General features: G+C 48.2%; 1 protein-coding gene across 1 annotated transcript in view; it reads right to left on the reverse strand.

Moving 5' to 3' along the window:
• Positions 1-3,568: 3,568 nt before the first annotated feature.
• The window catches only part of POLR2A (RNA polymerase II subunit A), a 36,683-nt gene continuing 19,109 nt past the window's right edge, over positions 3,569-21,142 (reverse strand). The window contains exons 16-29 of the mRNA XM_080979588.1: positions 18,769-18,952; positions 17,640-17,811; positions 16,226-16,331; positions 15,734-15,939; positions 14,384-14,608; positions 12,788-13,034; positions 12,562-12,662; positions 11,000-11,104; positions 10,682-10,864; positions 9,036-9,239; positions 7,725-7,911; positions 7,081-7,194; positions 5,984-6,133; positions 3,569-5,641 (exon numbers count right to left, since the gene is read on the reverse strand). Of these exons, the coding sequence (XP_080835714.1) occupies positions 4,485-5,641; positions 5,984-6,133; positions 7,081-7,194; positions 7,725-7,911; positions 9,036-9,239; positions 10,682-10,864; positions 11,000-11,104; positions 12,562-12,662; positions 12,788-13,034; positions 14,384-14,608; positions 15,734-15,939; positions 16,226-16,331; positions 17,640-17,811; positions 18,769-18,952 (3,341 nt within the window). The 3' untranslated portion in view covers positions 3,569-4,484. The remainder of the gene's footprint in view (positions 5,642-5,983; positions 6,134-7,080; positions 7,195-7,724; positions 7,912-9,035; positions 9,240-10,681; positions 10,865-10,999; positions 11,105-12,561; positions 12,663-12,787; positions 13,035-14,383; positions 14,609-15,733; positions 15,940-16,225; positions 16,332-17,639; positions 17,812-18,768; positions 18,953-21,142) is intronic.

Below are 21,142 nucleotides of genomic sequence, written 5' to 3' on the forward strand. Positions count from 1 at the left end.
CTTCCATCATCCTTGGTCACTGGCCCGTTTGCCTGGGTTGATGGGACTGGGAGTACAGCGGCACCAGGAAAGCCACACGGTCATTTTATAACGCTTGGTAGAAGGATAAAGGGACGCGGGTGGCGCTGTGGGTTAAACCACAGAGCCTAGAACTTGCCGATCAGAAGGTCGGAGGTTCGAATCCCCGCGACGGGGTGAGCTCCCGTTGCTCGGTCCCTGCTCCTGCCAACCTAGCAGTTCGAAAGCACCTCAAAGTGCAAGTAGATAAATAGGTACCACTCCGGCGGGAAGGTAAACGGCGTTTCCGTGCGCTGCTCTGGTTCACCAGAAGCGGCTTAGTCCTGCTGGCCACATGACCCGGAAACTGTACGCCGGCTCCCTCGGCCAGTAAAGCGAGATGAGCGCCACAACCCCAGAGTCGGCCACAACTGGACCTAATGGGCAGGGGTCCCTTTACCTTTAGAAGGATAAAAAAGCTAAAAAATATTGGACACAAATACATTCATTGACACAGGAGATTTTGAAGGTTAATGTTCAATGGAAACTAGAACTCTTTCTACTGGGACTAGTGGATATACAGTAAGGTTACCAGACATCCCCGTTTCCCGGGGGAAAGTTCCCGGATTTACAAATCAGTCCCCTGACAAAATCTATTTAATAGGAAGTTGAAAAGTGTCCCCAGATTCATTGGGGGGGGGGGGACTGATAACAACTAGAAAAAGAATATGGAAGGTTCTTGCAAGATATGATCAGAGAGGCGAGATTGTACAGTTATTTCCCACATATTCAATAAACATTTCCCAATCTTCTTTAAATGTATGTTCTTCTTGTTCTCTTATTCTATATGTTAAGTCTGCGAGTTGTGCATATTCTGTCAACTTAACTTGCCATTGGGACCTCGCTCATTTTCCATTTTTGGCCTAACAAAACACAGGCCGCAGTTGTTGCAGACATAAATAACCTTTCCCGACACCGGGGGATTACATTCTGAATTATCCCCAACAAAAAGGACTATGGGTTTTTTTTTAAAAGGTTGCCATACGCCCAGAATTGCTTCTTCCTCTTTTAAAGCTGTCCAAGTTGGGTGGTCACCACTGCCTCTTGTTTTAACTATTTGCTATGCGAAAGGCTAGGCTGGATGAATCCCAAGCCGGAATTAAGATTGCCGGAAGAAATATCAACAACCTCAGATATGCAGATGACACAACCTTGATGACAGAAAGTGAGGAGGAATTAAAGAACCTTTTAATGAGGGTGAAAGAGGAGAGCGCAAAATACGGTCTGAAGCTCAACATAAAAAAACCCCTAATATCGTGGCCACTGGTCCCATCACCTCCTGGCAAATAGAAGGGGAAGAAATGGAGGCAGTGAGAGATTTTACTTTCTTGGGCTCCATGATCACTGCAGATGGTGACAGCAGTCACAAAATTGAAAGACGCCTGCTTCTTGGTAGAAAAGCGATGACAAACCTAGACAGCATCTTAAAAAGCAGAGACATCACCTTGCCAACAAAGGTCCGTATAGTTAAAGCTATGGTTTTCCCAGTAGTGATGTATGGAAGTGAGAGCTGGACCATAAAGAAGGCTGATCACCGAAGAATGGATGCTTTTGAATTCTGGTGCTGGAGGAGACTCTTGAGAGTCCCATGGACTGCAAGAAGATCAAACCTCTCCATTCTGAAGGAAATCAGCCCTGAGTGCTCACTGGAAGGACAGATCCTGAAGCTGAGGCTCCAAGACTTTGGCCTCCTCATGAGAAGACTCGACTCCCTGGAAAAGACCCAGATGTTGGGAAAGATGGAGGGCCCAAGGAGAAGGGGACGACGGAGGACAAGATGGTTGGACAGTGTTCTCGAAGCTACCAGCATGAGTTTGACCAAACTGTGGGAGGCAGTGGAAGACAGGAGTGCCTGGCGTGCTCTGGTCCAGGGGGCCACGAAGAGTCGGACATGACGAAACGACTCAACAACAACAACAACGTGAAGAAGTCTTTCCTTCCTTTCCATCCTAAATCTTTCCATGCTTCACTGAATTTCCGTGATATTCTAGCGTTAAGGCAAGAGATGGTCTGCTGCTCTTACAACTGGAATCCAGAGGAACGGTGCATTTGATCCTGGAGGCTGATTTAAGAGTCGCCGTGACCGGCGAGGCAAAACACAGGCAAATCTTGTCGCTGGCGAATAACCTTTAAAAACCTGCCTTAACTTGGTGGCTGTCACACCAGCTTGCAGCATGGATTGCCATGTGTCTTGCCAAATGCAAGATGATTCTTTTAAAATTAAGATTCAGAAGCAATACTAACGCAAGTGGTGAGAAGGTTACAGGTTTTATTCCAAACAGCAAGCAGTATATACATTACCAAACTTCAATCTGCCTCAGGGAGACTATCCCCCAGATAGTCTCGGTCCATAGCACTGCGGCCAAACAGTCTATGTGGAGCGTTTTGCTTGGCACGCTCCAAAGCGAGATTTTTTTATAGACCTGTGTCCTTTTTTAAAAAAATATTTTTTTTCCCCAATGCAAAATTACAACAAAAATTACAAAAATAAAATCCAAAAAAACAAAAAAACAAAGCAAAAAACCCACACACCTAGAGAGAAAACCATGCCATCATCTTTACGTACATATATACATATACATATTGACTTCCTTCCTCTGTTTTGAGACCTCAACATTTTTAATCTTTCTGAATTGTTGTGTCTATATACCTTTTGCACTGTTTTTGAATTTCTTTAACCCTGCAAAACTTCGTTTCATACCAATATACTTACTCCAGAACAATGTTTTTTCATATATTCTTTAACAGAATCCCAATCTTTTGCTAATTTTTGGTCCGATTGCCCCCTGAAGAATGCTGTGAATATTGCCAAATTTATATATTCACAAAGTTTAATTTGCCGTTCTGTTATTGATGGGATTTCCCCCCCTTCCAGTTTTTTGCCATGAGCATCCTGGCAGCTATTGGCGCATAGAGAACTACTTTCGCGTAGTTAGTCCTATTGGACAACAACAAAAAATGCCAGGGTATATATCAAAGGCTTTGCTTAACAGCGTCATCAACACATAAAAGGCCTTTTCTGAAGGGATATTGAAAGCAATAAAACACAGAAACCAGAGTCAGGAAGGGATAACTAACTAACTAACCAACTAACTAACTAAATAAAATAATAATAATAATAATAATAATAATAATAATTATTATTATTATTATTATTATTTATACCCCACTCATCTGGCTGGGTTTCCCCAGCCACTCTGGGCGGCTTCCAACAAAATATTAAAATACAACAGTCAGTCAAACATTAAAAGCTTCCCTAAACAGGGCTGCCTTCAGATGTCTTCTACAAGTCTGATAGTTGTTTTTCTCTTTGACATCTGGTGGGAGGGCGTTCCACAGGGCGGGTGCCACCACCGAGAAGGCCAGAGATGGAAGCTGACTGCATCAGATCATCATCTCCTCAAGGTTACAATAATTCTTCCCCAATATCCCATACACCGTGCAGCTCTACGTGTGCAGAAGCCCGTGAAGACATGCTCAACTTAAAAAGAATCTGACAAAGGCACAAAGCTGGGAGTTTTTAAAAATTATTTTATTTTTTTGTCTTTCAGAAAGTTACAGAGTTTTTGAGCTCACAAGAAAAAGCAAGGATTCCAAAACACCCAACAAAATGACAACGGTTTAATTGCTGTGGCCCCGCTCCAGAGGCATACGCGACGAGAGCCAGGGAACAGTTCTGAACTTCCAAACATGCTGTGAAAAAAGGGAGGCAAGCATCAGCCCCCCGACAAAAGTATAAGACTTAAAAACAACTTCTCTCCAGAGGTTCTTAATCATCGGATTTTCCCCTCCCCTCGACCCCCCCCCGCAGAAAAGTGAACACGTTAATGCAATGCACTTTAACCAAGAAACTTTCTCTAAGGTTTTTAAACATAAATAATTCCTGACGGACACGTACGGAAAAAGGTACTATTATCGCCGAAGCTGGAAAGCTGACGGGAGTCGTCGCAGCTTCCAAATCTCGCGTTTTCGCCTCTCCCGAAGCACGGTTTGCGAGAGGTGGCAAGACGGGCTCCGTCTTGCTGGGGGGGGGGGGGGGCTGCGCCCCCAACCCCCCCTTCACATGTGAGCTACTCTCCCCCCCTCCGAAACAGGGTCCGTGTTTGCTCATTTCACTAGGTAGTCTATGCGATTATTTACAGTATTTTCTTTTTAAAGATAAAAACGACAAGAGAACGGAGATCAAAACGTTCTCTGTGGGTTTGCGGGATGAAGAGAGAGAAATAGAGAGAGAGAGATAGGTATTAGCATTGCAGAATTTCCTTCTGCGCCTGTGTTTTTTTTTTCCAGGCCCCTTGCAAATAGGAGGTTGCCAGGAGCTACCGGAGGTTTCGCCGCCTCCCGAAAGCTTCTGAACGTTTCATCCAATCGCGCCACTCGGAGGTCACCCGCCCACCGGTCTCCGTGGCAACAGGCGTCGCCCGCTCTCAGTTGTCCTCGTCGCTGTCGTCCGGGCTGATGGCCGGGCTGGTGAGGCTGTAGGTGGGCGACGTCGGGCTGTAGCCAGGGGAGGTGGGCGAGTAGGTGGAGCCCTTCGGAGAGGTGGGCGAGTAGGTGGGCGAGGTGGGGCTGTACTTCGGGGAGGTGGGCGAGTAGGTGGGGCTGGTCGGGCTGTATTTGGGGGAGGTTGGGGTGTAGACGGGAGAGGTGGGCGAGTAGGTGGGGCTGGTCGGGCTGTACTTGGGGGTAGTGGGACTGTAGGTGGGCGACGTTGGGCTGTACTTGGGCGACGTTGGGCTGTACTTGGGCGACGTTGGGCTGTACTTGGGGCTGGTCGGGGTGTACTCTGGGGAGCTGGGGCTGTAGGACGGGCTGGTGGGGGTGTACTTGGGGCTGGTGGGGCTGTAGCTGGGCGAGCTGGGGCTGTAGCTGGGCGAGGAGGGGGTGTATGTGGGCGACTGCGGGGTGTAGCGGGGGCTGGAGGGGGAGTAGCTGGGCGAGGTGGGGCTGTAGGAGGGGCTGGTCGGGGAGTAGCTGGGCGAGGTGGGGCTGTAGTTTGGAGACGTCGGGGTGTAGTTCGGCGACGTCGGGCTGTAGCTGGGCGAGGTGGGGCTGTAGCTGGGCGAAGTCGGGGTGTAGTTCGGCGACGTCGGGCTGTAGTTGGGGCTGGTTGGTGAGTAACTGGGCGATGTTGGGCTGTAGCTGGGCGATGTGGGGCTGTAGCTGGGGCTGGTCGGAGAGTAACTGGGGGACGTGGGGCTGTAGCTGGGGCTGGTCGGAGAATAGCTAGGGGACGTGGGGCTGTAGCTGGGGCTGGTTGGAGAGTAGCTGGGCGATGTAGGGCTGTAGCTGGGGCTGGTTGGAGAATAGCTAGGCGACGTGGGGCTGTAGCTGGGGCTGGTGGGGCTGTAGCTGGGCGACGTGGGGCTGTAGCTGGGGCTGGTCGGAGAGTAACTGGGCGACGTGGGGCTGTAGCTGGGGCTGGTGGGGCTGTAATTGGGGCTGGTGGGGGAGTACGACGGAGAGGTTGGGCTGTAGGAAGGCGACGTGGGGCTGTAGCTGGGGCTCTGCGGTGTGTACGCTCCTGGGGAACGAGGCTCGTAGGCAGGAGAGGTCGGGGAGTAGCTGGGAGACATAGCCCCACCTAGAGGAAGGGAAGAGGAACAGCCGTCAGTCCAGGATCCCGGTCTGTTTGTTTTGGATTTGATATCCCGCTTTATCACTACCCGAAGGAGTCTCAAAGCGGCTAACATTCTCCTTTCCCTTCCTCCCCCACAACAAACACTCTGTGAGGTGAGTGGGGCTGAGAGACTTCAGAGAAGTGTGACTGGCCCAAGGTCACCCAGCAGCTGCATGTGGAGGAGCGGGGAAGCGAACCCAGTTCACCAGATTACGAGTCCACCGCTCTTAACCACTACACCACGCTGGCTCCTTACACACACTGTTTTCCTTACAGCGCACTGAAAGAATGAATTCTCTCGCTCACCTGGTGATGGGATGTACGGGCTGGAGGGTCCTGGAGATCCAGGGGACCCCGGGGTGGGCGACCAGGCTGGAGAATAGCCGGGGCTGAAGCCGCTGGCGTCGGAGGCAGCGCTGGGTGAAAAGCCAGCTGCCCCCGGAGTCATTCCGCTACCTGCGCAACCGAGGAAGGAAAAAGGGAGTAAGAAACAGGTCCCAAGTCGGAGGGAAGAGTTGCAGCAAAAAGTTCAGGTCGGGGGCAACTTGTACAACTGCGAATGTCCTGAGTAATTGCTGGTGCGGTGGCAATTATCGCAACCCCGCTTTGGAAACTGAAGTGGCAAGCGCAGCCTATAAACAGAAATAATAAATAAGGAACCACGTGGTTTCCCCCCCTCCTGCCTGGGTTTTGACGCCATTAGCAGTTGGAATTTGTCTTCAAAGGCCAAACTGCAGTGTGTGTGTGTGTGTGTGTGACTGTGAATCAATCATTTGCTGTACATAAGATCCCCAACAGCCTGTACACACATGACGTTTCCTGCAGGTTATTTCCCTGCCTTTTGCAATTGGGGGTGCAAGGCCACACGACGCACGTGCGCAGCTGAGGAACCGAATCTCCAGTTTAGGAGCCCAGCCAATGTTTGCAAAGCAATGAAAGGTCAAACACACAGAGTTCATCTATGTGCCTTTTTTTTTTTCATTTGGCAGGAGAAAGAACATCGCAAGAAACCCACAAAACCTCTTGGGAGAATATGCAGGTCTCCTTACTTCCCCTAATTTGCGATTTCCCACGGCACGGTCCCAGAGATCCTGGGAAGGAGAGATCCCAAGGCAGGGAAGATTTAGCATCATGGGTTGGGAGCACTGGACGAGGGCCAGAGACAACCATGTTCAAATCCCCAATTCAAGCCATGAAAGCTTACTGGCCAACGGCTTGGCCTACACAACAGGGACTTTGGGAGATTAAAACTGGTGCGCGTCAAAAAACACAGGCATGTTGTTGTTGATCAACTTGGAACGTAAAGCAATATTCCAACCATCTGGGTCAAGCTCAAACCTGCAGCTAATAATTCCAAGAGGGGGCATTTGTGTAGGCGGAAGACCCCCCTCCCTGATACGTACCAACGCTAGGAGACCATGCCCCATAGGCTGGTGTTGCGCCTTGGTTCCAGGGGGTCATGGCGGGCGACATTCCCCCCATGGGGCTGGGAGCAGACCCAAAGAACATGCCGGTAGCTGTAAGGAACGGAATGGAGTTAGAGAGGAGAGGAAATTGGCCCCAACAGAGACCCTCTTGCTTTCACTTACCTAAATCTACTGCCCTAAACTCTCACTTTTACCCTTTGCTTTATAATCTGCAGAATCCTGCCCTCTCAAACACACACATTTCTAAAAAGAAGATGCCCTGCTTTCCTCGATATTCAGCCTCACGAGCCTGAGCACACCTCCCTCGCCCCAAAGGAAACGGCTGTGAAGCAAAGCGTCACACGCTTTCAGCTGCCGAGACGCGAGCGTCTGTTTCAGGGAAGCGAAGAATTCCTTCAAGGGAGGAAACGGTCGCTTGGAGTCATCTGCCCATGTCTGCCTCGCTCCTCTACTTAAGTCCTCTGTGGTGCTGGCTTGCGCATACCCTGTTGTGCCAACTCCCAGAATCCCCTGCTCCGCCCATGCGAAACCTGCCTCTCCCCTCTCAAGAGGACCCCAGATTTCCAGGCCTGCCGCTGCCTCCTTGCTCCCAGACCGGCAAGCGTGGCAGGTTGACTTACGTCCGCCCACGCCCAGCCCCGGGATATTGGTGGGGATCTCCATGCCATATTTGCACTTCTCAGCGTCCAAGAGGAGGTCGAAGCAGCCGGTGCCCGCCGGGGCCAGCTGGCCCAGCATGATGTTCTCCGAGACGCCCTTCATGGGGTCGCTTTCGCCGTGGGCAGCCGCTTCCATCAGCACGTCAACCTGCAGGGGGCAGCGGAGGGCAGGGCGAGTCAAAGGGTGGCCCGCTAGCTCACATTCTCCTTTCCCTTCCTCCCCCACAACAAACACTCTGTGAGGTGAGTGGGGCTGAGAGACTTCACAGAAGTGTGACTGGCCCAAGGTCACCCAGCAGCTGCATGTGGAGGAGCGGAGACGCGAACCCGGTTCCCCAGATTACGAGACTACCGCTCTTAACCACTACACCACACTGGCACAGCACAAATGTGGAGGCAGACCATAGAAGCATGGAATCGTGGAATTGGAAGGGACCCTGAGGTTCATCTCATCCAATGGCCTGCAAAGCAGGAATTTGCAGCAGCCTCATACGGGTATCAAACCTGCCACCTTTGGTGTGGTGAGCGCCATGCTCTAACCAACAGAGCCGTCAATAATAATAATAATTTTTATTTATTTATACCCCGCCCATCTGGCTGGGTTTCCCCAGCCACTCTGGGCAGCTCACAGCATACATCAGAACAAACTAAAAACATCAAACACTAAAACTTCCCAATACAGTGGTACCTCGGGTTACATACGCTTCAGGTTACAGACTCTGCTAACCCAGAAATAGTGCTTCAGGTTAAGAACTTTGCTTCAGGGTGATAACAGAAATCGTGCTCTGGCGGCGCGGCAGCAGCGGGAGGCCCCATTAGCTAAAGTGGTGCTTTAGGTTAAGAACAGTTTCAGGTTAAGAACGGACCTCCGGAACGAATTAAGTACTTAACCCGAGGTACCAGTGTACTGTGTTCCATGAAGTGGGACTGTTGTCCTTTGTTCTTTCCCTTTGCTGTCTGATGCTAGAGAGAGGGAGCCATGTTGCAGTGCTCCGTGTGTGTTTATATGTAAATAAAGTAGATTAGCCAAAATGCTGAGTTGCTGAGGTCTGTCACGCAAGATGAACAGACTCTGTGGATCCCTAAGTGTGCCGATGCCTGTTGGCATCGGTCGCTGTGATGTTCGGGCTGAAGAAAGCTTTTGAAGCTCCCAAACAATCGGCCAGGAGGGAGAGAACATGCCAGTCGGGCATGTGTCTCTGCCAGGGTCCTACTCGAGTGGAGGCTGAACCCGACAAATTCCTGGCCCTTTCCCTCCCCCAGAAAACTCACCGTCTCTTCGAAGGAGCACTTCATGAGGGGCCCCGTGTCCTGTCGGTTGACGCCGTGCCGGGTGATGGCCATCAAGTGGCCGCGGCAGGTCATGGTGTCGCAAAGCAGCGCCAAGTGGCGGTAGTTGACGTAGGAGCCGTCGAAGGAGATGACGTGGTACAGCTCCCTCTCCAGGGCTTTCCTGACGGCCTCAATGCCCAGCACCTGCAAGGGTGAGGAGAGGCAGGCTGCCACAGTTGCAAAGAGGGGCCCCCCAAAACTGCGCTCCCAGATCCCCTCCCTTAAATCTTCATCTTGGAGGGAGCTCCTTCTCCCTTTCTCTCTCTCTCACACAAACACGAGATCGCCTTGCCCCATTATGAGCCAACTTGGCCACTTCAATTGGTGGAATTGGCACCTGATACCCGTTCCACATGCGCAGAAGAACCATCTTTTAGTGCGCTTCGGAACTCCCTGCCTGTTGACTGCCTTTCACTACACTGCCTTCCAAAGGCATTCCAGTTTAGATAAGCCTAGCCAGAAAGCTGGTGCGAGAGCAAATCTGCTTTCGATCCATTGTTATTTTAAACACCTTAAATTACTGTTAATTTTGCTCTGCAATTATGTCAACCTTGCATCTTTTCTGTAAACCGTTTTTGAAGTTGTTATTGTTGCTTTTGCAGTCAAGTGGTTGTTATAAGAATTTTAATATAGAATATTCTCAATAAATAGTCTCAAATATATAATAAGTATTCATTAATGCACACATATCTAAATATATGAACCATGTGTCTGAAATAGTATGGGAGAATAATCCTGAAACCATTTTGATTTCTCCCAATGACCTCAAATATTCCTCTGCAGTAAGGGAGGCAAATGGGGAAAGCCTTCCCATTGTCTTTTTGGCTCACAAATCCTGTCTTAAGGGCATATTTGTTTAGGAATAGGGTGAGCCTGTGACCTGGACTGAGGAACTAAAGTATTAACCACCACAAAAGAACGACCAGACTGCCTAGGTAATGCAATCAGTGACCATTATCAGGTCTCCTGGCAGACAAGATTTCTGCTGTAGACTGCCTCCTTCTGTGATGTAGGTATGATGTTTTGGGGGGTGGTCTTGGGCTACAGGGTGGGCAATTTCAAGTGTCTATATAACAGCTTGCGCACCATTGTTCAGGGTTCCTCCTCTTTCCTGCGTGTGGTGAGCGGGGGACCCTGTTGCAACAGTTTAATAAAGATCAGGCTTACTAGCTGTTTTGCTTCTCAATATTCTCTGGTTGGCCTCTGTTGTTTTCTCCTACCGATAGGGAACCCACTTAAGGACTCTTGGATACACCATAAGGGAAAGGGGGCAGTTTTTCTTGTAAGAATAAATAACTGCACCCAGTTCTATCAGGCTTACTAGCCACTTTGCTTCTCAATATACTCTGCTTGATCTCTGTTATTTCCTCCTACCGATAGGGAACCCTCAAGGACTCTATACAGGCTCCACAATACCCCATAAGGGAAAAGGAGCAGTTTTTTTCTTCTAACATGCCGCAGGCATCATATAAAATTAATAAATGAATGAACATGCCCTATTGCAGAGGAAGGGCTGCTCCCCCTCTCGCGAGAAACCCCAGAACGAGCCCCCTCCTAGCCGTATATCCCCCCCCCCAGGTACCCACCGTGAAGATCTCCACAATGTCGTTGGAGGTCGTGCGCACGGGGTCCACATCCTTCTCACTCAGCACCCGCATGAGGCTGACGCCGTCCGTCTCCAGAATCCACTCCTGCAAGGCCTTGAACTCCCCGTCCTCCGTGATTATGATCTTCTTCTTGTTGTCTGTCTGGGGCAGGTGCATGTAGACCTAGAGGGGGAGATAGAGGGCAAAAAAGGGGGTCAGGGTGCGCTCGGAGGGAACCCCTCATCATGCCTAGGTGGGGAGGGGATTGTGGGAGCCAGCTAGGACCTCCCGAGTGCGAATCCCGCTGCCCAGGCTCACCTTGCTGATCTGTTCGATGCCCTGAAGCGTCATGTCCGTCAGCATGTTGGACTCAATGCAGCGGAGGAAGACGTCGTCGTCCATCTTGTCCACAACTTCCTCCTCCTATAAGCCGCGCAAGAGGGAGGGGAGGAGGCAGAAAGTGTCAGCCCTGTTGTGTTCTCAGGACCCCAACCCTGCCCCGGAAAGGCTGCTAGGAGCCTGAGGAGCCACTTTGCACCAGCGTGAGTGCATTTGTGTTTTGCAGGAGCTGTCTCCGGGGGTGTTTTTTGCCCAAAAAGCAGCATATTAAAAAAAGAGTCACAGAGCAATAGCGATAGGTCTGCCCGCCCTTATCCCCCTTGCCAGCTCCAGGCCTCGCAGGCCATGGCAAGGCAGAGACACTGCCATTTGCAGTTGGAGTGGCTTGGGTGTGACTCTGGAGAAGGGCAATCTCCTCAACCAGCCTGTGGGATAAACGTAGGACCCACTGGGCATGTGGCATGCCACTAACCTCTACAGATACTCTCCTGTATTTCTGATTATGTAAAAGGGCCTTCTGTGGCTTTCCCATTTTCCTCGATAATAATAATAATAATTTATTATTTGTACCCCACCCATCTGGCCTCCTTCCTTCCTTCCTTCCTTCCTTCCTGCCATTATAGTCTTCATTCTTGGATTTTGGGTGGCTCTCTAGTCCAGGGGTCAGCATACTTTTTCAGCAGGGGGCCAGTCCACTGTCCCTCAGACCTTGTGGGGGACTGGACTGTATTTTGGGGGGGGGTTGTGTGTGGGTGGAATGAACGAATTCCTATGCCCCACAAATAACCCAGAAATGCATTTTAAATAAAAGCACACATTCTACTCATGTAAAAACACGCTGATTCCTGGACCGTCCACGGGCCGGATTGAGAAGGCGATTGGGCCAGATCCGTCCCCTGGGGCTTAGTTTGCCTACTCATGCTCTAGTAGTATTAACTAGATAAAGGGACGTGGGTGGCGCTGTGGTCTAAACCACTGAGCCTCTCGGTCTTGCCGATTGGAAGGTCGGTAGTTTGAATCTGCTCTACGGGGGTGAGCTTGCGTGGCTCTGTCCCAGCTCCTGCCAACCTAGCACCCCACAGTCGAATTCGACTGGACTTAACGGTCCAGGGGTCTTTTACTTCTTACCTATTAGCTAGATGTATGCCTTAACACTTAAAAAATTGTATTTTTGCTGAATGAAGATACGTACAGGGAGCTGTCAGAGAAGAGGAAGGGGCAGTATGAGAGGCAAGTCAGAGGTGTTTTTCTCATGGTGTGTGACTGATTAAGAGGAATTAAGAGGTGGGAGGATTCAGAGAAGATTAAAACGCTGACTGAGGGCTACACAGATCTATTTATAATTTTGTGTTTTATGAAGATCATTGCTGGTGATCATTAATGCATCTTACTTTTTCTCTTCTGTTTGATATATTATTTTTCATTACTCTATTTTGCTTAGTTTGAGTTTTATGGTATTATCAGGTTCAAAACCTTTAATAAAGTAGATTTAAAAGGCTTCATTCAAAGCCATCTTCTACCAGGACCACCCCCCCTCTCACCTCTTGCATCTTGTTTTCGTCGCTGTTCATAATCCGGATCCGCAGCACCAACTTCTCTGCGTTGTCATCGTTGAAAATGCAGTTGAGGTCGTCCCCAAAGCCTGCAAAAGGAGGAGGGAAGAAAGGTTGAGCTCCTGGGCTGAAGAGGAAACCGCAACACCTTCTCTAGAATGGGGTTTTTTTTGGGGGGGGGGAACCTAATCCCAACTCTGCCCCTCCTTCTCACCAGCATTGATCTTCTCAGCAATCTGCTCCATAGTGAGCTTGCGGTCAGTCATGTGCTTGCGGTCCAGCTCCACGCGCAGCAGCCAGGGGGAGATGCGGGTGACGTCAAAGTCGGGCATCTCGTAGTAGACGTTCACCCACTCCTGGTCCTCGGCCACCACCGTGTTCTGCGGGTTGGGGTCGTAGTAGATGGCGGTGTTGGCAGTCACCTTGCGGAGGGTCGTGTGCTCCAGGCGGCAAAGGATGTCCTGGGAAGAAGACAGACCCCCAGGAGAGTAGGGGGTAGGGGAGAGAATGGGGTGAAGATGCCTGGCCATGAGAGCGCCTAGTCTTACCCTCCTGCCAACCACAGAGCTGCCCCTTTCCACTCAATACATTTGTTGGAGGGGAAAAAGCAAGCTCTGTGCATAAGAAGCTATACTTGGCACAGTGAGCTAAACTTTGGCCATCTCCTGCAATCCATCAGTCAACCTGCTGGGATCCAAGAGCGAGGGATCAGGCACACAGGGAAACCTCGCTGTCCACGAAACAGCAAATGGATAAAGGAGACCGCACAGAGCTTACGTGATGCTTCAAAATCCTTTGTGTTTGAGATGTATCAATAATAAAAACACATTCTATTTTATTGGGCAGTTTTGGAATGATTCTCCCAACCCTTGTTTCTTTCTCTGCTTACGGTACAATGTATTTCCGCCTGTAATGTGAATTTAACCCTGTAGGAGTATGTTTTTATTGATGTAGACCATTAAAAAAGTATTTTTTTAACGACACGATGGTACTAAAAAGTTTCAGTAAATACTAAAGGAACAGGAAGGTTTGCAGCTTCTACTGGAAAGGGACCCAGAAGCAGAAGGAAAAGACCATGAATGTGAGTGTGGAGTCGTTTGAGAAAAAGGTCTTTGGAGAGGCTACAAGCGGGTGCAGAATACCACGGCGAGACTCCTTACGGGGTCCTCGTTGCGAGATCACATTCACCCGGTGCTATACCAGCTGCACTGGCTCCCGGTGGAGTACAGGATCAGGTTTAAGGTGCTGTTTTAACCTTTAAAGCCCTATACGGCCTAGGATCCTTGTACCTACAGGACCGCCTCTCCTGGTATGTCCCACAGAGGAACTTACGGTCTTCAAACAAAAACATCTGGAGGTCCCGGGCCACAGAGAGGTTAGGCTGGCCTCAACCAGAGCCAGGGCTTTTTCGGCTGTGGCCCTGGCCTGGTGGAACGCTCTGTCACAAGAGACTAGGGCCCTGCGGGACTTGACATCTTTCCGCAGGGCCTGCAAGACAGAGCTGTTCCACCAGGCCTTTGGCCAGGGCACAGCCTGACTCCCTCCTTTGGCAATCCCCACAGAACTCTAGCCCAATGGTTGCCATTAATCTGATTTGAATTAATTTTATAATGAAATGATTTTAGAATGTTTTATCATTTTAGTGTTGTAGCCGCTCTGAGCCCGGCTTCGGCTGGGGAGGGCGGGATCTAAATAAAATTATTTATTTATCATTATTATTATGACGTGAAAAAGGCTCAGCCAACAGGCAAAGTCTCCATTTGCTCCACCCCACTCTTTTCCTGCCTTTTCTCCTCCTCTGGATCCGTACCTTGGCCCTCTCAGCATCTCGGGCGGACTGCCCCAGCAGGAAGACTGTCAGCGAGGGAGTCTTGGGCTTCTTGGAGATGTTGATCAGCTCCTTGAGTCGGGGCACGCCCAGCGTCACGTTCTTGGCCGAGACACCGGCGTAGTGGAAGGTGTTCAGGGTCATCTGAGTGGCTGGCTCGCCCAGGGACTGGGCAGCCAGCGCCCCCACCATCTCGCCAGGGTGAGCCTGTGGGAGGATGGGCAAAGAGGGAATGAGCAGCCGCTGACCTCAAGGGGCCGCCCAGCCATGGCTTTATACGGTAAGCCAGTCTGGACCCTGGCAGACCAGGGTTCCAATCCCTGCCCAGCCAAGAAGCCCAATGGGTGGACTTGGGCCAGTCACTCACTCACTCACTCTCAGCTTAACCTAGCTTCTAGGGTTGTTGTGCGGTTAAAATGGAGAGGAGAACCTAACAGTGATATTCTTATGGTGTGGCTACAAGGAAACCCTTTTTGCTCTTGTTTATCATTAACCGCAGTTTAGCGTTACGCCTAAACCCTAAACCACGGTTAACCTAAACTATGTTCGAACAACCTGCAACGCTGGGTGGATAAAAATCAATGATTATATATATATATATATATATGCATAAAAATGGATTTTTAAAATTTTTAATTAAATGCTTTTGGGGGGAAAATGTTTCTAAAGATAGTTTTCTATTTAAGTTACATTATAGTCAAAAGGCTATTCATCAGGAAATAAGGATTTGTTTTAAGTTTTTCATGTGTGCTAAAACTGTCTTAAGCTTTTTTTTATTAAAAAGTTTAACCCCACATCAGTTAGCAAACATGGATACATACGCTATAATGTTATTGTTTTAGTTAAATAAATTATTTAAATTGTAATTAAGGGAATGATTATTTTTCTCCTTCCAATAAAGTACAGCAGAAAAGTTGTCCGAATATAAAGCTAACTTCTTATACCTCACAATAATTTCATAAGTATTTCTAATAGCATAAGCAAATCAATAATTTTTGATACAACTGCAAAAACTACTCTGAAAATTTATTATTCCAAAAACGAAACCTTCATCTGGCTGCAAGTATTAAGGTTATACCGGCAAGCATGAGTCTTTCTGTAAAAAAATGATTTAAATCAAGTCTTGCTGACGAGTGATTTAAATTGATGTGATTTAAATCAAACCCACCCCGCTGCAAAGCCTTGAATTTCAAACATAGCTCGGCTATAAATCTGAAAACGATCTTGTTCAACTGGTTTGGGTTATGTCCCTCAAGAGTCCCTTTAAAAACATTTTAATTTTTCCCCTGGAGGGAGCCAAACATCCAGGACGGTCCCCAGCCAGGTACTCACAATGGCCTGGTTGAATTTGGACTCGATCTCGCCCAGCAGCCAGTCAAAGGCTTCCCCGCTGAGGCGGAACTCCTCAATCATGCGCCGGCTGCAGAGAGTGGAGCGCAGGTGGATGTTGAAGAGGAGCGTGGCGTTCTCCTGCGCCTGCTTGCTGAGGGGGTCGTCCCCGTTCACAATCACCAGTTTCTTGCTGAGCTCCTTGACGCCTGTCGCAGGAAGCAGAGAAGGGCAGGAGGGGGTGAGCTGAGAGATTGCGGCTCGCTTGTTCTCGGCAAGTTAATATATCCCGGCCTTGTTCCAGCCGCGTTCTACATCTTTCCCCCCCTCCCGGGAGACCCGGCTGAATCATTCACGTCGGAAAAGCGTCCCTGGATTTGGCAGCCGGCAAGAAAGGAGCCTGGCCGCAGATTTCCCCTGGCAGGCTGGTGTGTGTGTGTGTGTGATCCTTCCCTCCCCTTGCCACTGGTTTCTGCCCCTCCCTGCCAAACTCACCATCCACCACCTTGATAGGATGCAGGTCAGAGGGCAGGCGTGTGTTGATGTGGAAGATCTTCTGCGCGTTCCAAATCATGCGCAGCAAGTTGCATGGGAGAACCACCTGTGTGGGAATGGAGAGTTAGGAACTGGGCACTGCCAGGTGCGGGCGTCGACCAACGCTGCCCCCTCCATCACCAGCAAGACTCCTCCTTTTAACCTCTTCTTGCTTTTCCAGCAGGGCGTATCCTATGCCACCAAGCTTATGACGGCTTTTCATATGGTAAACAAACAGATAACCATGAAAATATTGTACAGTCGTACCTCCTAAATGTCTTCGGAGACAAATGTTCCGGCTCCCGAACGATCAAAAACCAGAAGTGTTCCGGTTTTTGAATGTTCTTTTGGAAGCTGAACGTCCAACGGAGCTTCCGTGGTTTCCGATTGGCTGCAGGAAGCTCCTGCAGCCAATCAGAAGCCAAGCTTGGGTTTCCAAATGTTTTGGAAGTCGAATGGACCTCCGGAACAGATTCCGTTTGACCTCTGAGGTACGACTGCACTGCCAATACGTAAGTTGATCTCCAATTTTATTAGTTTCTATGGTTTTCGTTGTATGGTTTTCTATGTGTGATTGCTGCACACCATATCCTGGATGTTTTTAAAAAATAAACTGTATATTCCTTTTTTTTTAAAACCGAGTAATAAATATTCCAGGGCAAGGCGAAGGAAAACAACAAAATGGGTTGATTAATTTTGCTATGGATTTATGAAAAGAGGGTGGTTTGGGGGGCGAGAAGAGAGGCATGAGTTAGAAAACCCTAATTAGGTCCAGTAATCCCTGCATCTTTGCATATTACAATTTATTACATGCCTTCATCCTAAGGTCCTGGGGGTAGGCCACAGCCATTAAATCACAGCATTAGCACTGAAACACAATTATTAAAAACAGCTTGAAACGACTTAAAATTAGTGCTCCAACATTTTTCTCGCTTTCAAAATCAAGATTTGCTCGTGCCACACCTAGTTTTTTTTTACTGGTAAGAAATATATTGGAAAACGCAACTAGGATGGGTCCTCGCTATCCCTGGATGCTTCTAGCTCTCGTTCTGAAAATCTATCCGTATTATGCAAATAAATGAAATTATCTTGATGCTATGCTACATGACACTGAAATGTTCAAATGCTGCTTTGACTGCCCTTGAATCTTCCTGCCACGCCAAGGTGGAAGACCACACCCTTTGAGAACCACGGAACTAGCGCATCCAGGAAGCGGAGAGGGAATGTCCACAAATGCAGGGTTGGGGGGTTTTTTGGGGGGGGCATCAAAAAAACACCCTGTTGAACCAGACCAGAAACACGATCTGGACTAGGAGTCTCCAGGGGTGTCTTCCTGCCCAGCCTGGAGGTCAAGACAAGGCCAGACAAGCCTCACCTTGCTGTCTCCCGTAGGGAAGATCACCCTCAGCACCTCCCGGTCAGCCTTCATCTTCTCAAACTCCCTCTCCAGCTCGTTCTGGATGTGGGCGTTGCTGAGAATGTCCTTCACCATCTCTTCCTGCAGGGTGCGCCGCAGAGCCCGCTCGTTGGTGTAGTCGAATTTGAACCTGGAGAGGGGGGAGAAGGAGGAGAAGAGACCTTCAAGAGGACAGCTGCGATGCTCTGGATATTTCCAGGACACCCAAAGCCTGGACCGAGCAACAAAGCGAAGCCACGGTCTACTGGGAACAGGGGCTCTTGATGCAATAGAGTGGCGTTGTGTTTGTTTCGCCAGCTGAAAATAATTCATTGCATGTGCCTGACTGTTGCAGCCCATCTGAGATTGCAGTAAGAAAAGACAGAATTTCAAGAGGCATCCTATAGCTTGGCCTTCCCCAACCTCAGTTCGTCTCCTTTACAGGCGACTCTACTGACACGGAAGCTGTTTGCACTGAGCTCCCTCGTTGCCCAGCGCAGATCAGGACTCTCCAGCCTCATAAGCAGGGGGCAGAGAGGAAATCCCACACAACGTGGGAGCAACGGAATAAAGGCGATGCACGCAGAAGAATGATGGACTACATGGAATTGGCGGAAATGACTGGCAGAATCCGAGACCAGGGAGAAGAGTCGGTGGAAGAAGATTGGAAGAAATTTAAAGACTACTTATAGAAATATTGTAAAATTAATGAATGTTAGAATGATGTTGGATTGAAGTTAAGTGGTTTCTAGCTGTAATGGTATAAAAGAATATGGAAAAATTGGATTTTCAATACGTAAAAACCTAATGCTATAATATATTAAGATTAAAGATCAGGATTAAAAAGGAGGGAAAGGAATTGCTGGACTAATAAATTGAACTGGAATACAAAAAAGGGAGGTATGAGGAGGTCCGGGAAACAAGTAAATGAAAGAGAAGTGATGAAATGATGGAATTGTTTTTAATTGGTTTTTTTTTTTGTATTTTGTATTTTTCTTTTTTCTATTTTTCTCTTTCTTATTTATGTATCCTTCTTTTGAAACCTTAATAAATATCATTTAAAAAAACACACAAAAAAACAGAAGGAAACCCCCGAGGCAAGACTCACTTCTTCTCAAAGGCCTTGTTGGAAGGCTTGAGCGTGGCCAGGTTCTGGAACTCCACACTCTCCCCCGCCAGCCCGTCCTCGCCGTAGCGCAGCTGCACCACCTGGTTGATGGAATTGCGCACCGTGGCGTCGTACTTCACCATCACGGACTCCATGGACTTGATCAGCCGCCGCTGGATGTAACCTGGCCGTGGGGCAGAGGAGGAGGTTAGCGAGAAACCCGGTGCGCCCCACAGATCCTCCGTATCTATCTATCTATCTATCTATCTATCTATCTATCTATCATTTTTATTAAATTTTCTGTTTTACAATTCAAAACACTCATTTAAGCATCCTTAAAATATCAACAACTTCCCTTCCTCTCTTTCCGTGGTTCATTTTGCGTATCACAAATCCCTGCATATTTTACAAAACTAAACCATTCAATATCCCATTATTGCATCCATCAAAACTTGTGTACACTGTTGAATTTATCTTAATGCTGCCAACGTTTTTCCAAGTGTACACAATTTACCATGTATTCAATAAATGTCTTCCAATCTGTTCTAAACGTATGTTATTCTTGTTCTCTTATTCTATATGTTAAGTCGGCAAGCTGCGCAGAAGAATATCACCGTTCTTCTTTAGTTGGGACCATGCTTACTTTCCATTTGGGGGCTAACAAAACACGGGCCACAGTAGTGGCGTACATAAATAACCTTTTTTGACAGCTGGGAATTGCTGTCTGAATCATCTCCAACAAAAAGGACTCGGGGGTTTCTTTTGGAAATGTACTTTTAAACATTTTTTTCAATTCATTACGGATTATTTCCCCAATACTCTTTTACAAGTCCACCACATTCAAGTCGACACAAGTGCTGCTTCTGTCAGCAGCTCAGACTTCTGGGTGAAGAGGGGAGCTGTTCTTGCCAGTGCTCTCTTTTTTTAAAAAAATGATATTTATTAAGAGTTTAAAAATTACAGAAAAAAGAAAAAAAAAACCAATAAAAAAGAAAAAAAACAATAATAAAACATATAAAACATATAAAAGCAATACAGTAATACAACAAAAAAGAAAAACACGAAAGAAACTAAAACAAACATCCAATATTCCATTCCTTTCCTTTCCTTTCCTTTCCTTTCCTTTCCTTTACTTGTTTCATCGACCTCCTCACACCTCCCTTTTTTTGTACAGTGGTGCCTCGCAAGACGAAAAGAATCCGTTCCGCGAGTCTCTTCGTCTTGCGGGTTTTTTTGTCTTGCGAAGCAAGCCCATTAGCGGATTAGTGCTACAGTATTAGCGGCTTAGCGGGCTTAGTGGATCAGCTGATAAGCGGCTTAGCATCAGCTGTTAAGCGGCTTAGCCATCAGCTGATAAGCGGTTTAGCGGCTTGGGAAAAAGGGGGGGGGGAGGAAAAAACCCCCGCAGGAACTCGCAAGACATTTTCGTCTTGCAAAGCAAGCACATAGGAAATTCGTTTTGCGAAGCACCTCCAAAACGGAAAACCCTTTCGTCTAGGGGGTTTTCCGTCTTGCGAGGCATTCGTCTTGCGGGGCACCACTGTATTCTCGTTCAATTCACTATTTCAGCAAGTTCTTCCCATCTTTCTCAATTTTTATTCTACAATTTATCTTAACGATCTAACCTTGAATTTTTTCATTTTAACCCATTATCAATCAGCTTTTACCTAATTCTTTGTTACATTTCTACTAAAACCATGTAACTTCATTCCAGCATCCTTCTAACACTCATTAATTTTACAATGTTTCTGTAGATATACTTTAAATATTTTCCAGTCTTCTTCCACCGACTCTTCTCCCTGGTCTCGAATTCTGCCAGTCTGTTCTTGCCAGTGCTCTCATGGACCACACCTGGGCTACAATATCTGTCCAAGAGCCAGAGAGCCCCACCTCTGGAAAACGAATGCCTGGACATCTCCCGGTTTAGGCCAGTTACTAAGCAAAAGTGTTTTAAGTTTCCCAGATTGCTCTCTGTGTGGCGACCTCTCGTCTTTACCTGTGCTGCATCTTCATGGGGCAGTGGAATCATTGGCATTGTATAAGGGTTCTTGGGTCCGGGTTCTCGAGTTCCCAAGGGGTCCCATTTTGCTAAAAGTATTTTCCTTTCCTAAATAGCTTTCATTCTACACTATGATTAATCCAACTAACTTCTTCATTTTGGGTTTGTATGTTTGGGGGCCTCCTGTGGGGCAACGGGTCAGTGCATTTGGCTGTTAACCAGAAGGTTCGTGGTTCGAGCCCACCCAGGGATTGCTGTGGGGAGAATTCTTGCATTGTGGGTGCGACTAGATGACCCTAGGGGTCCCTCCCACCTCTAGAATTCTGATGTGGGTTAAAGCCTTGGTTCTAAACCAGTGTCTCAGACACATCTTTG

The sequence above is a fragment of the Podarcis pityusensis genome (assembly GCF_964106645.2).
Source record: "Podarcis pityusensis genome assembly, chromosome: 13".
Taxonomy (NCBI): Eukaryota; Metazoa; Chordata; class Lepidosauria; order Squamata; family Lacertidae; genus Podarcis; species Podarcis pityusensis.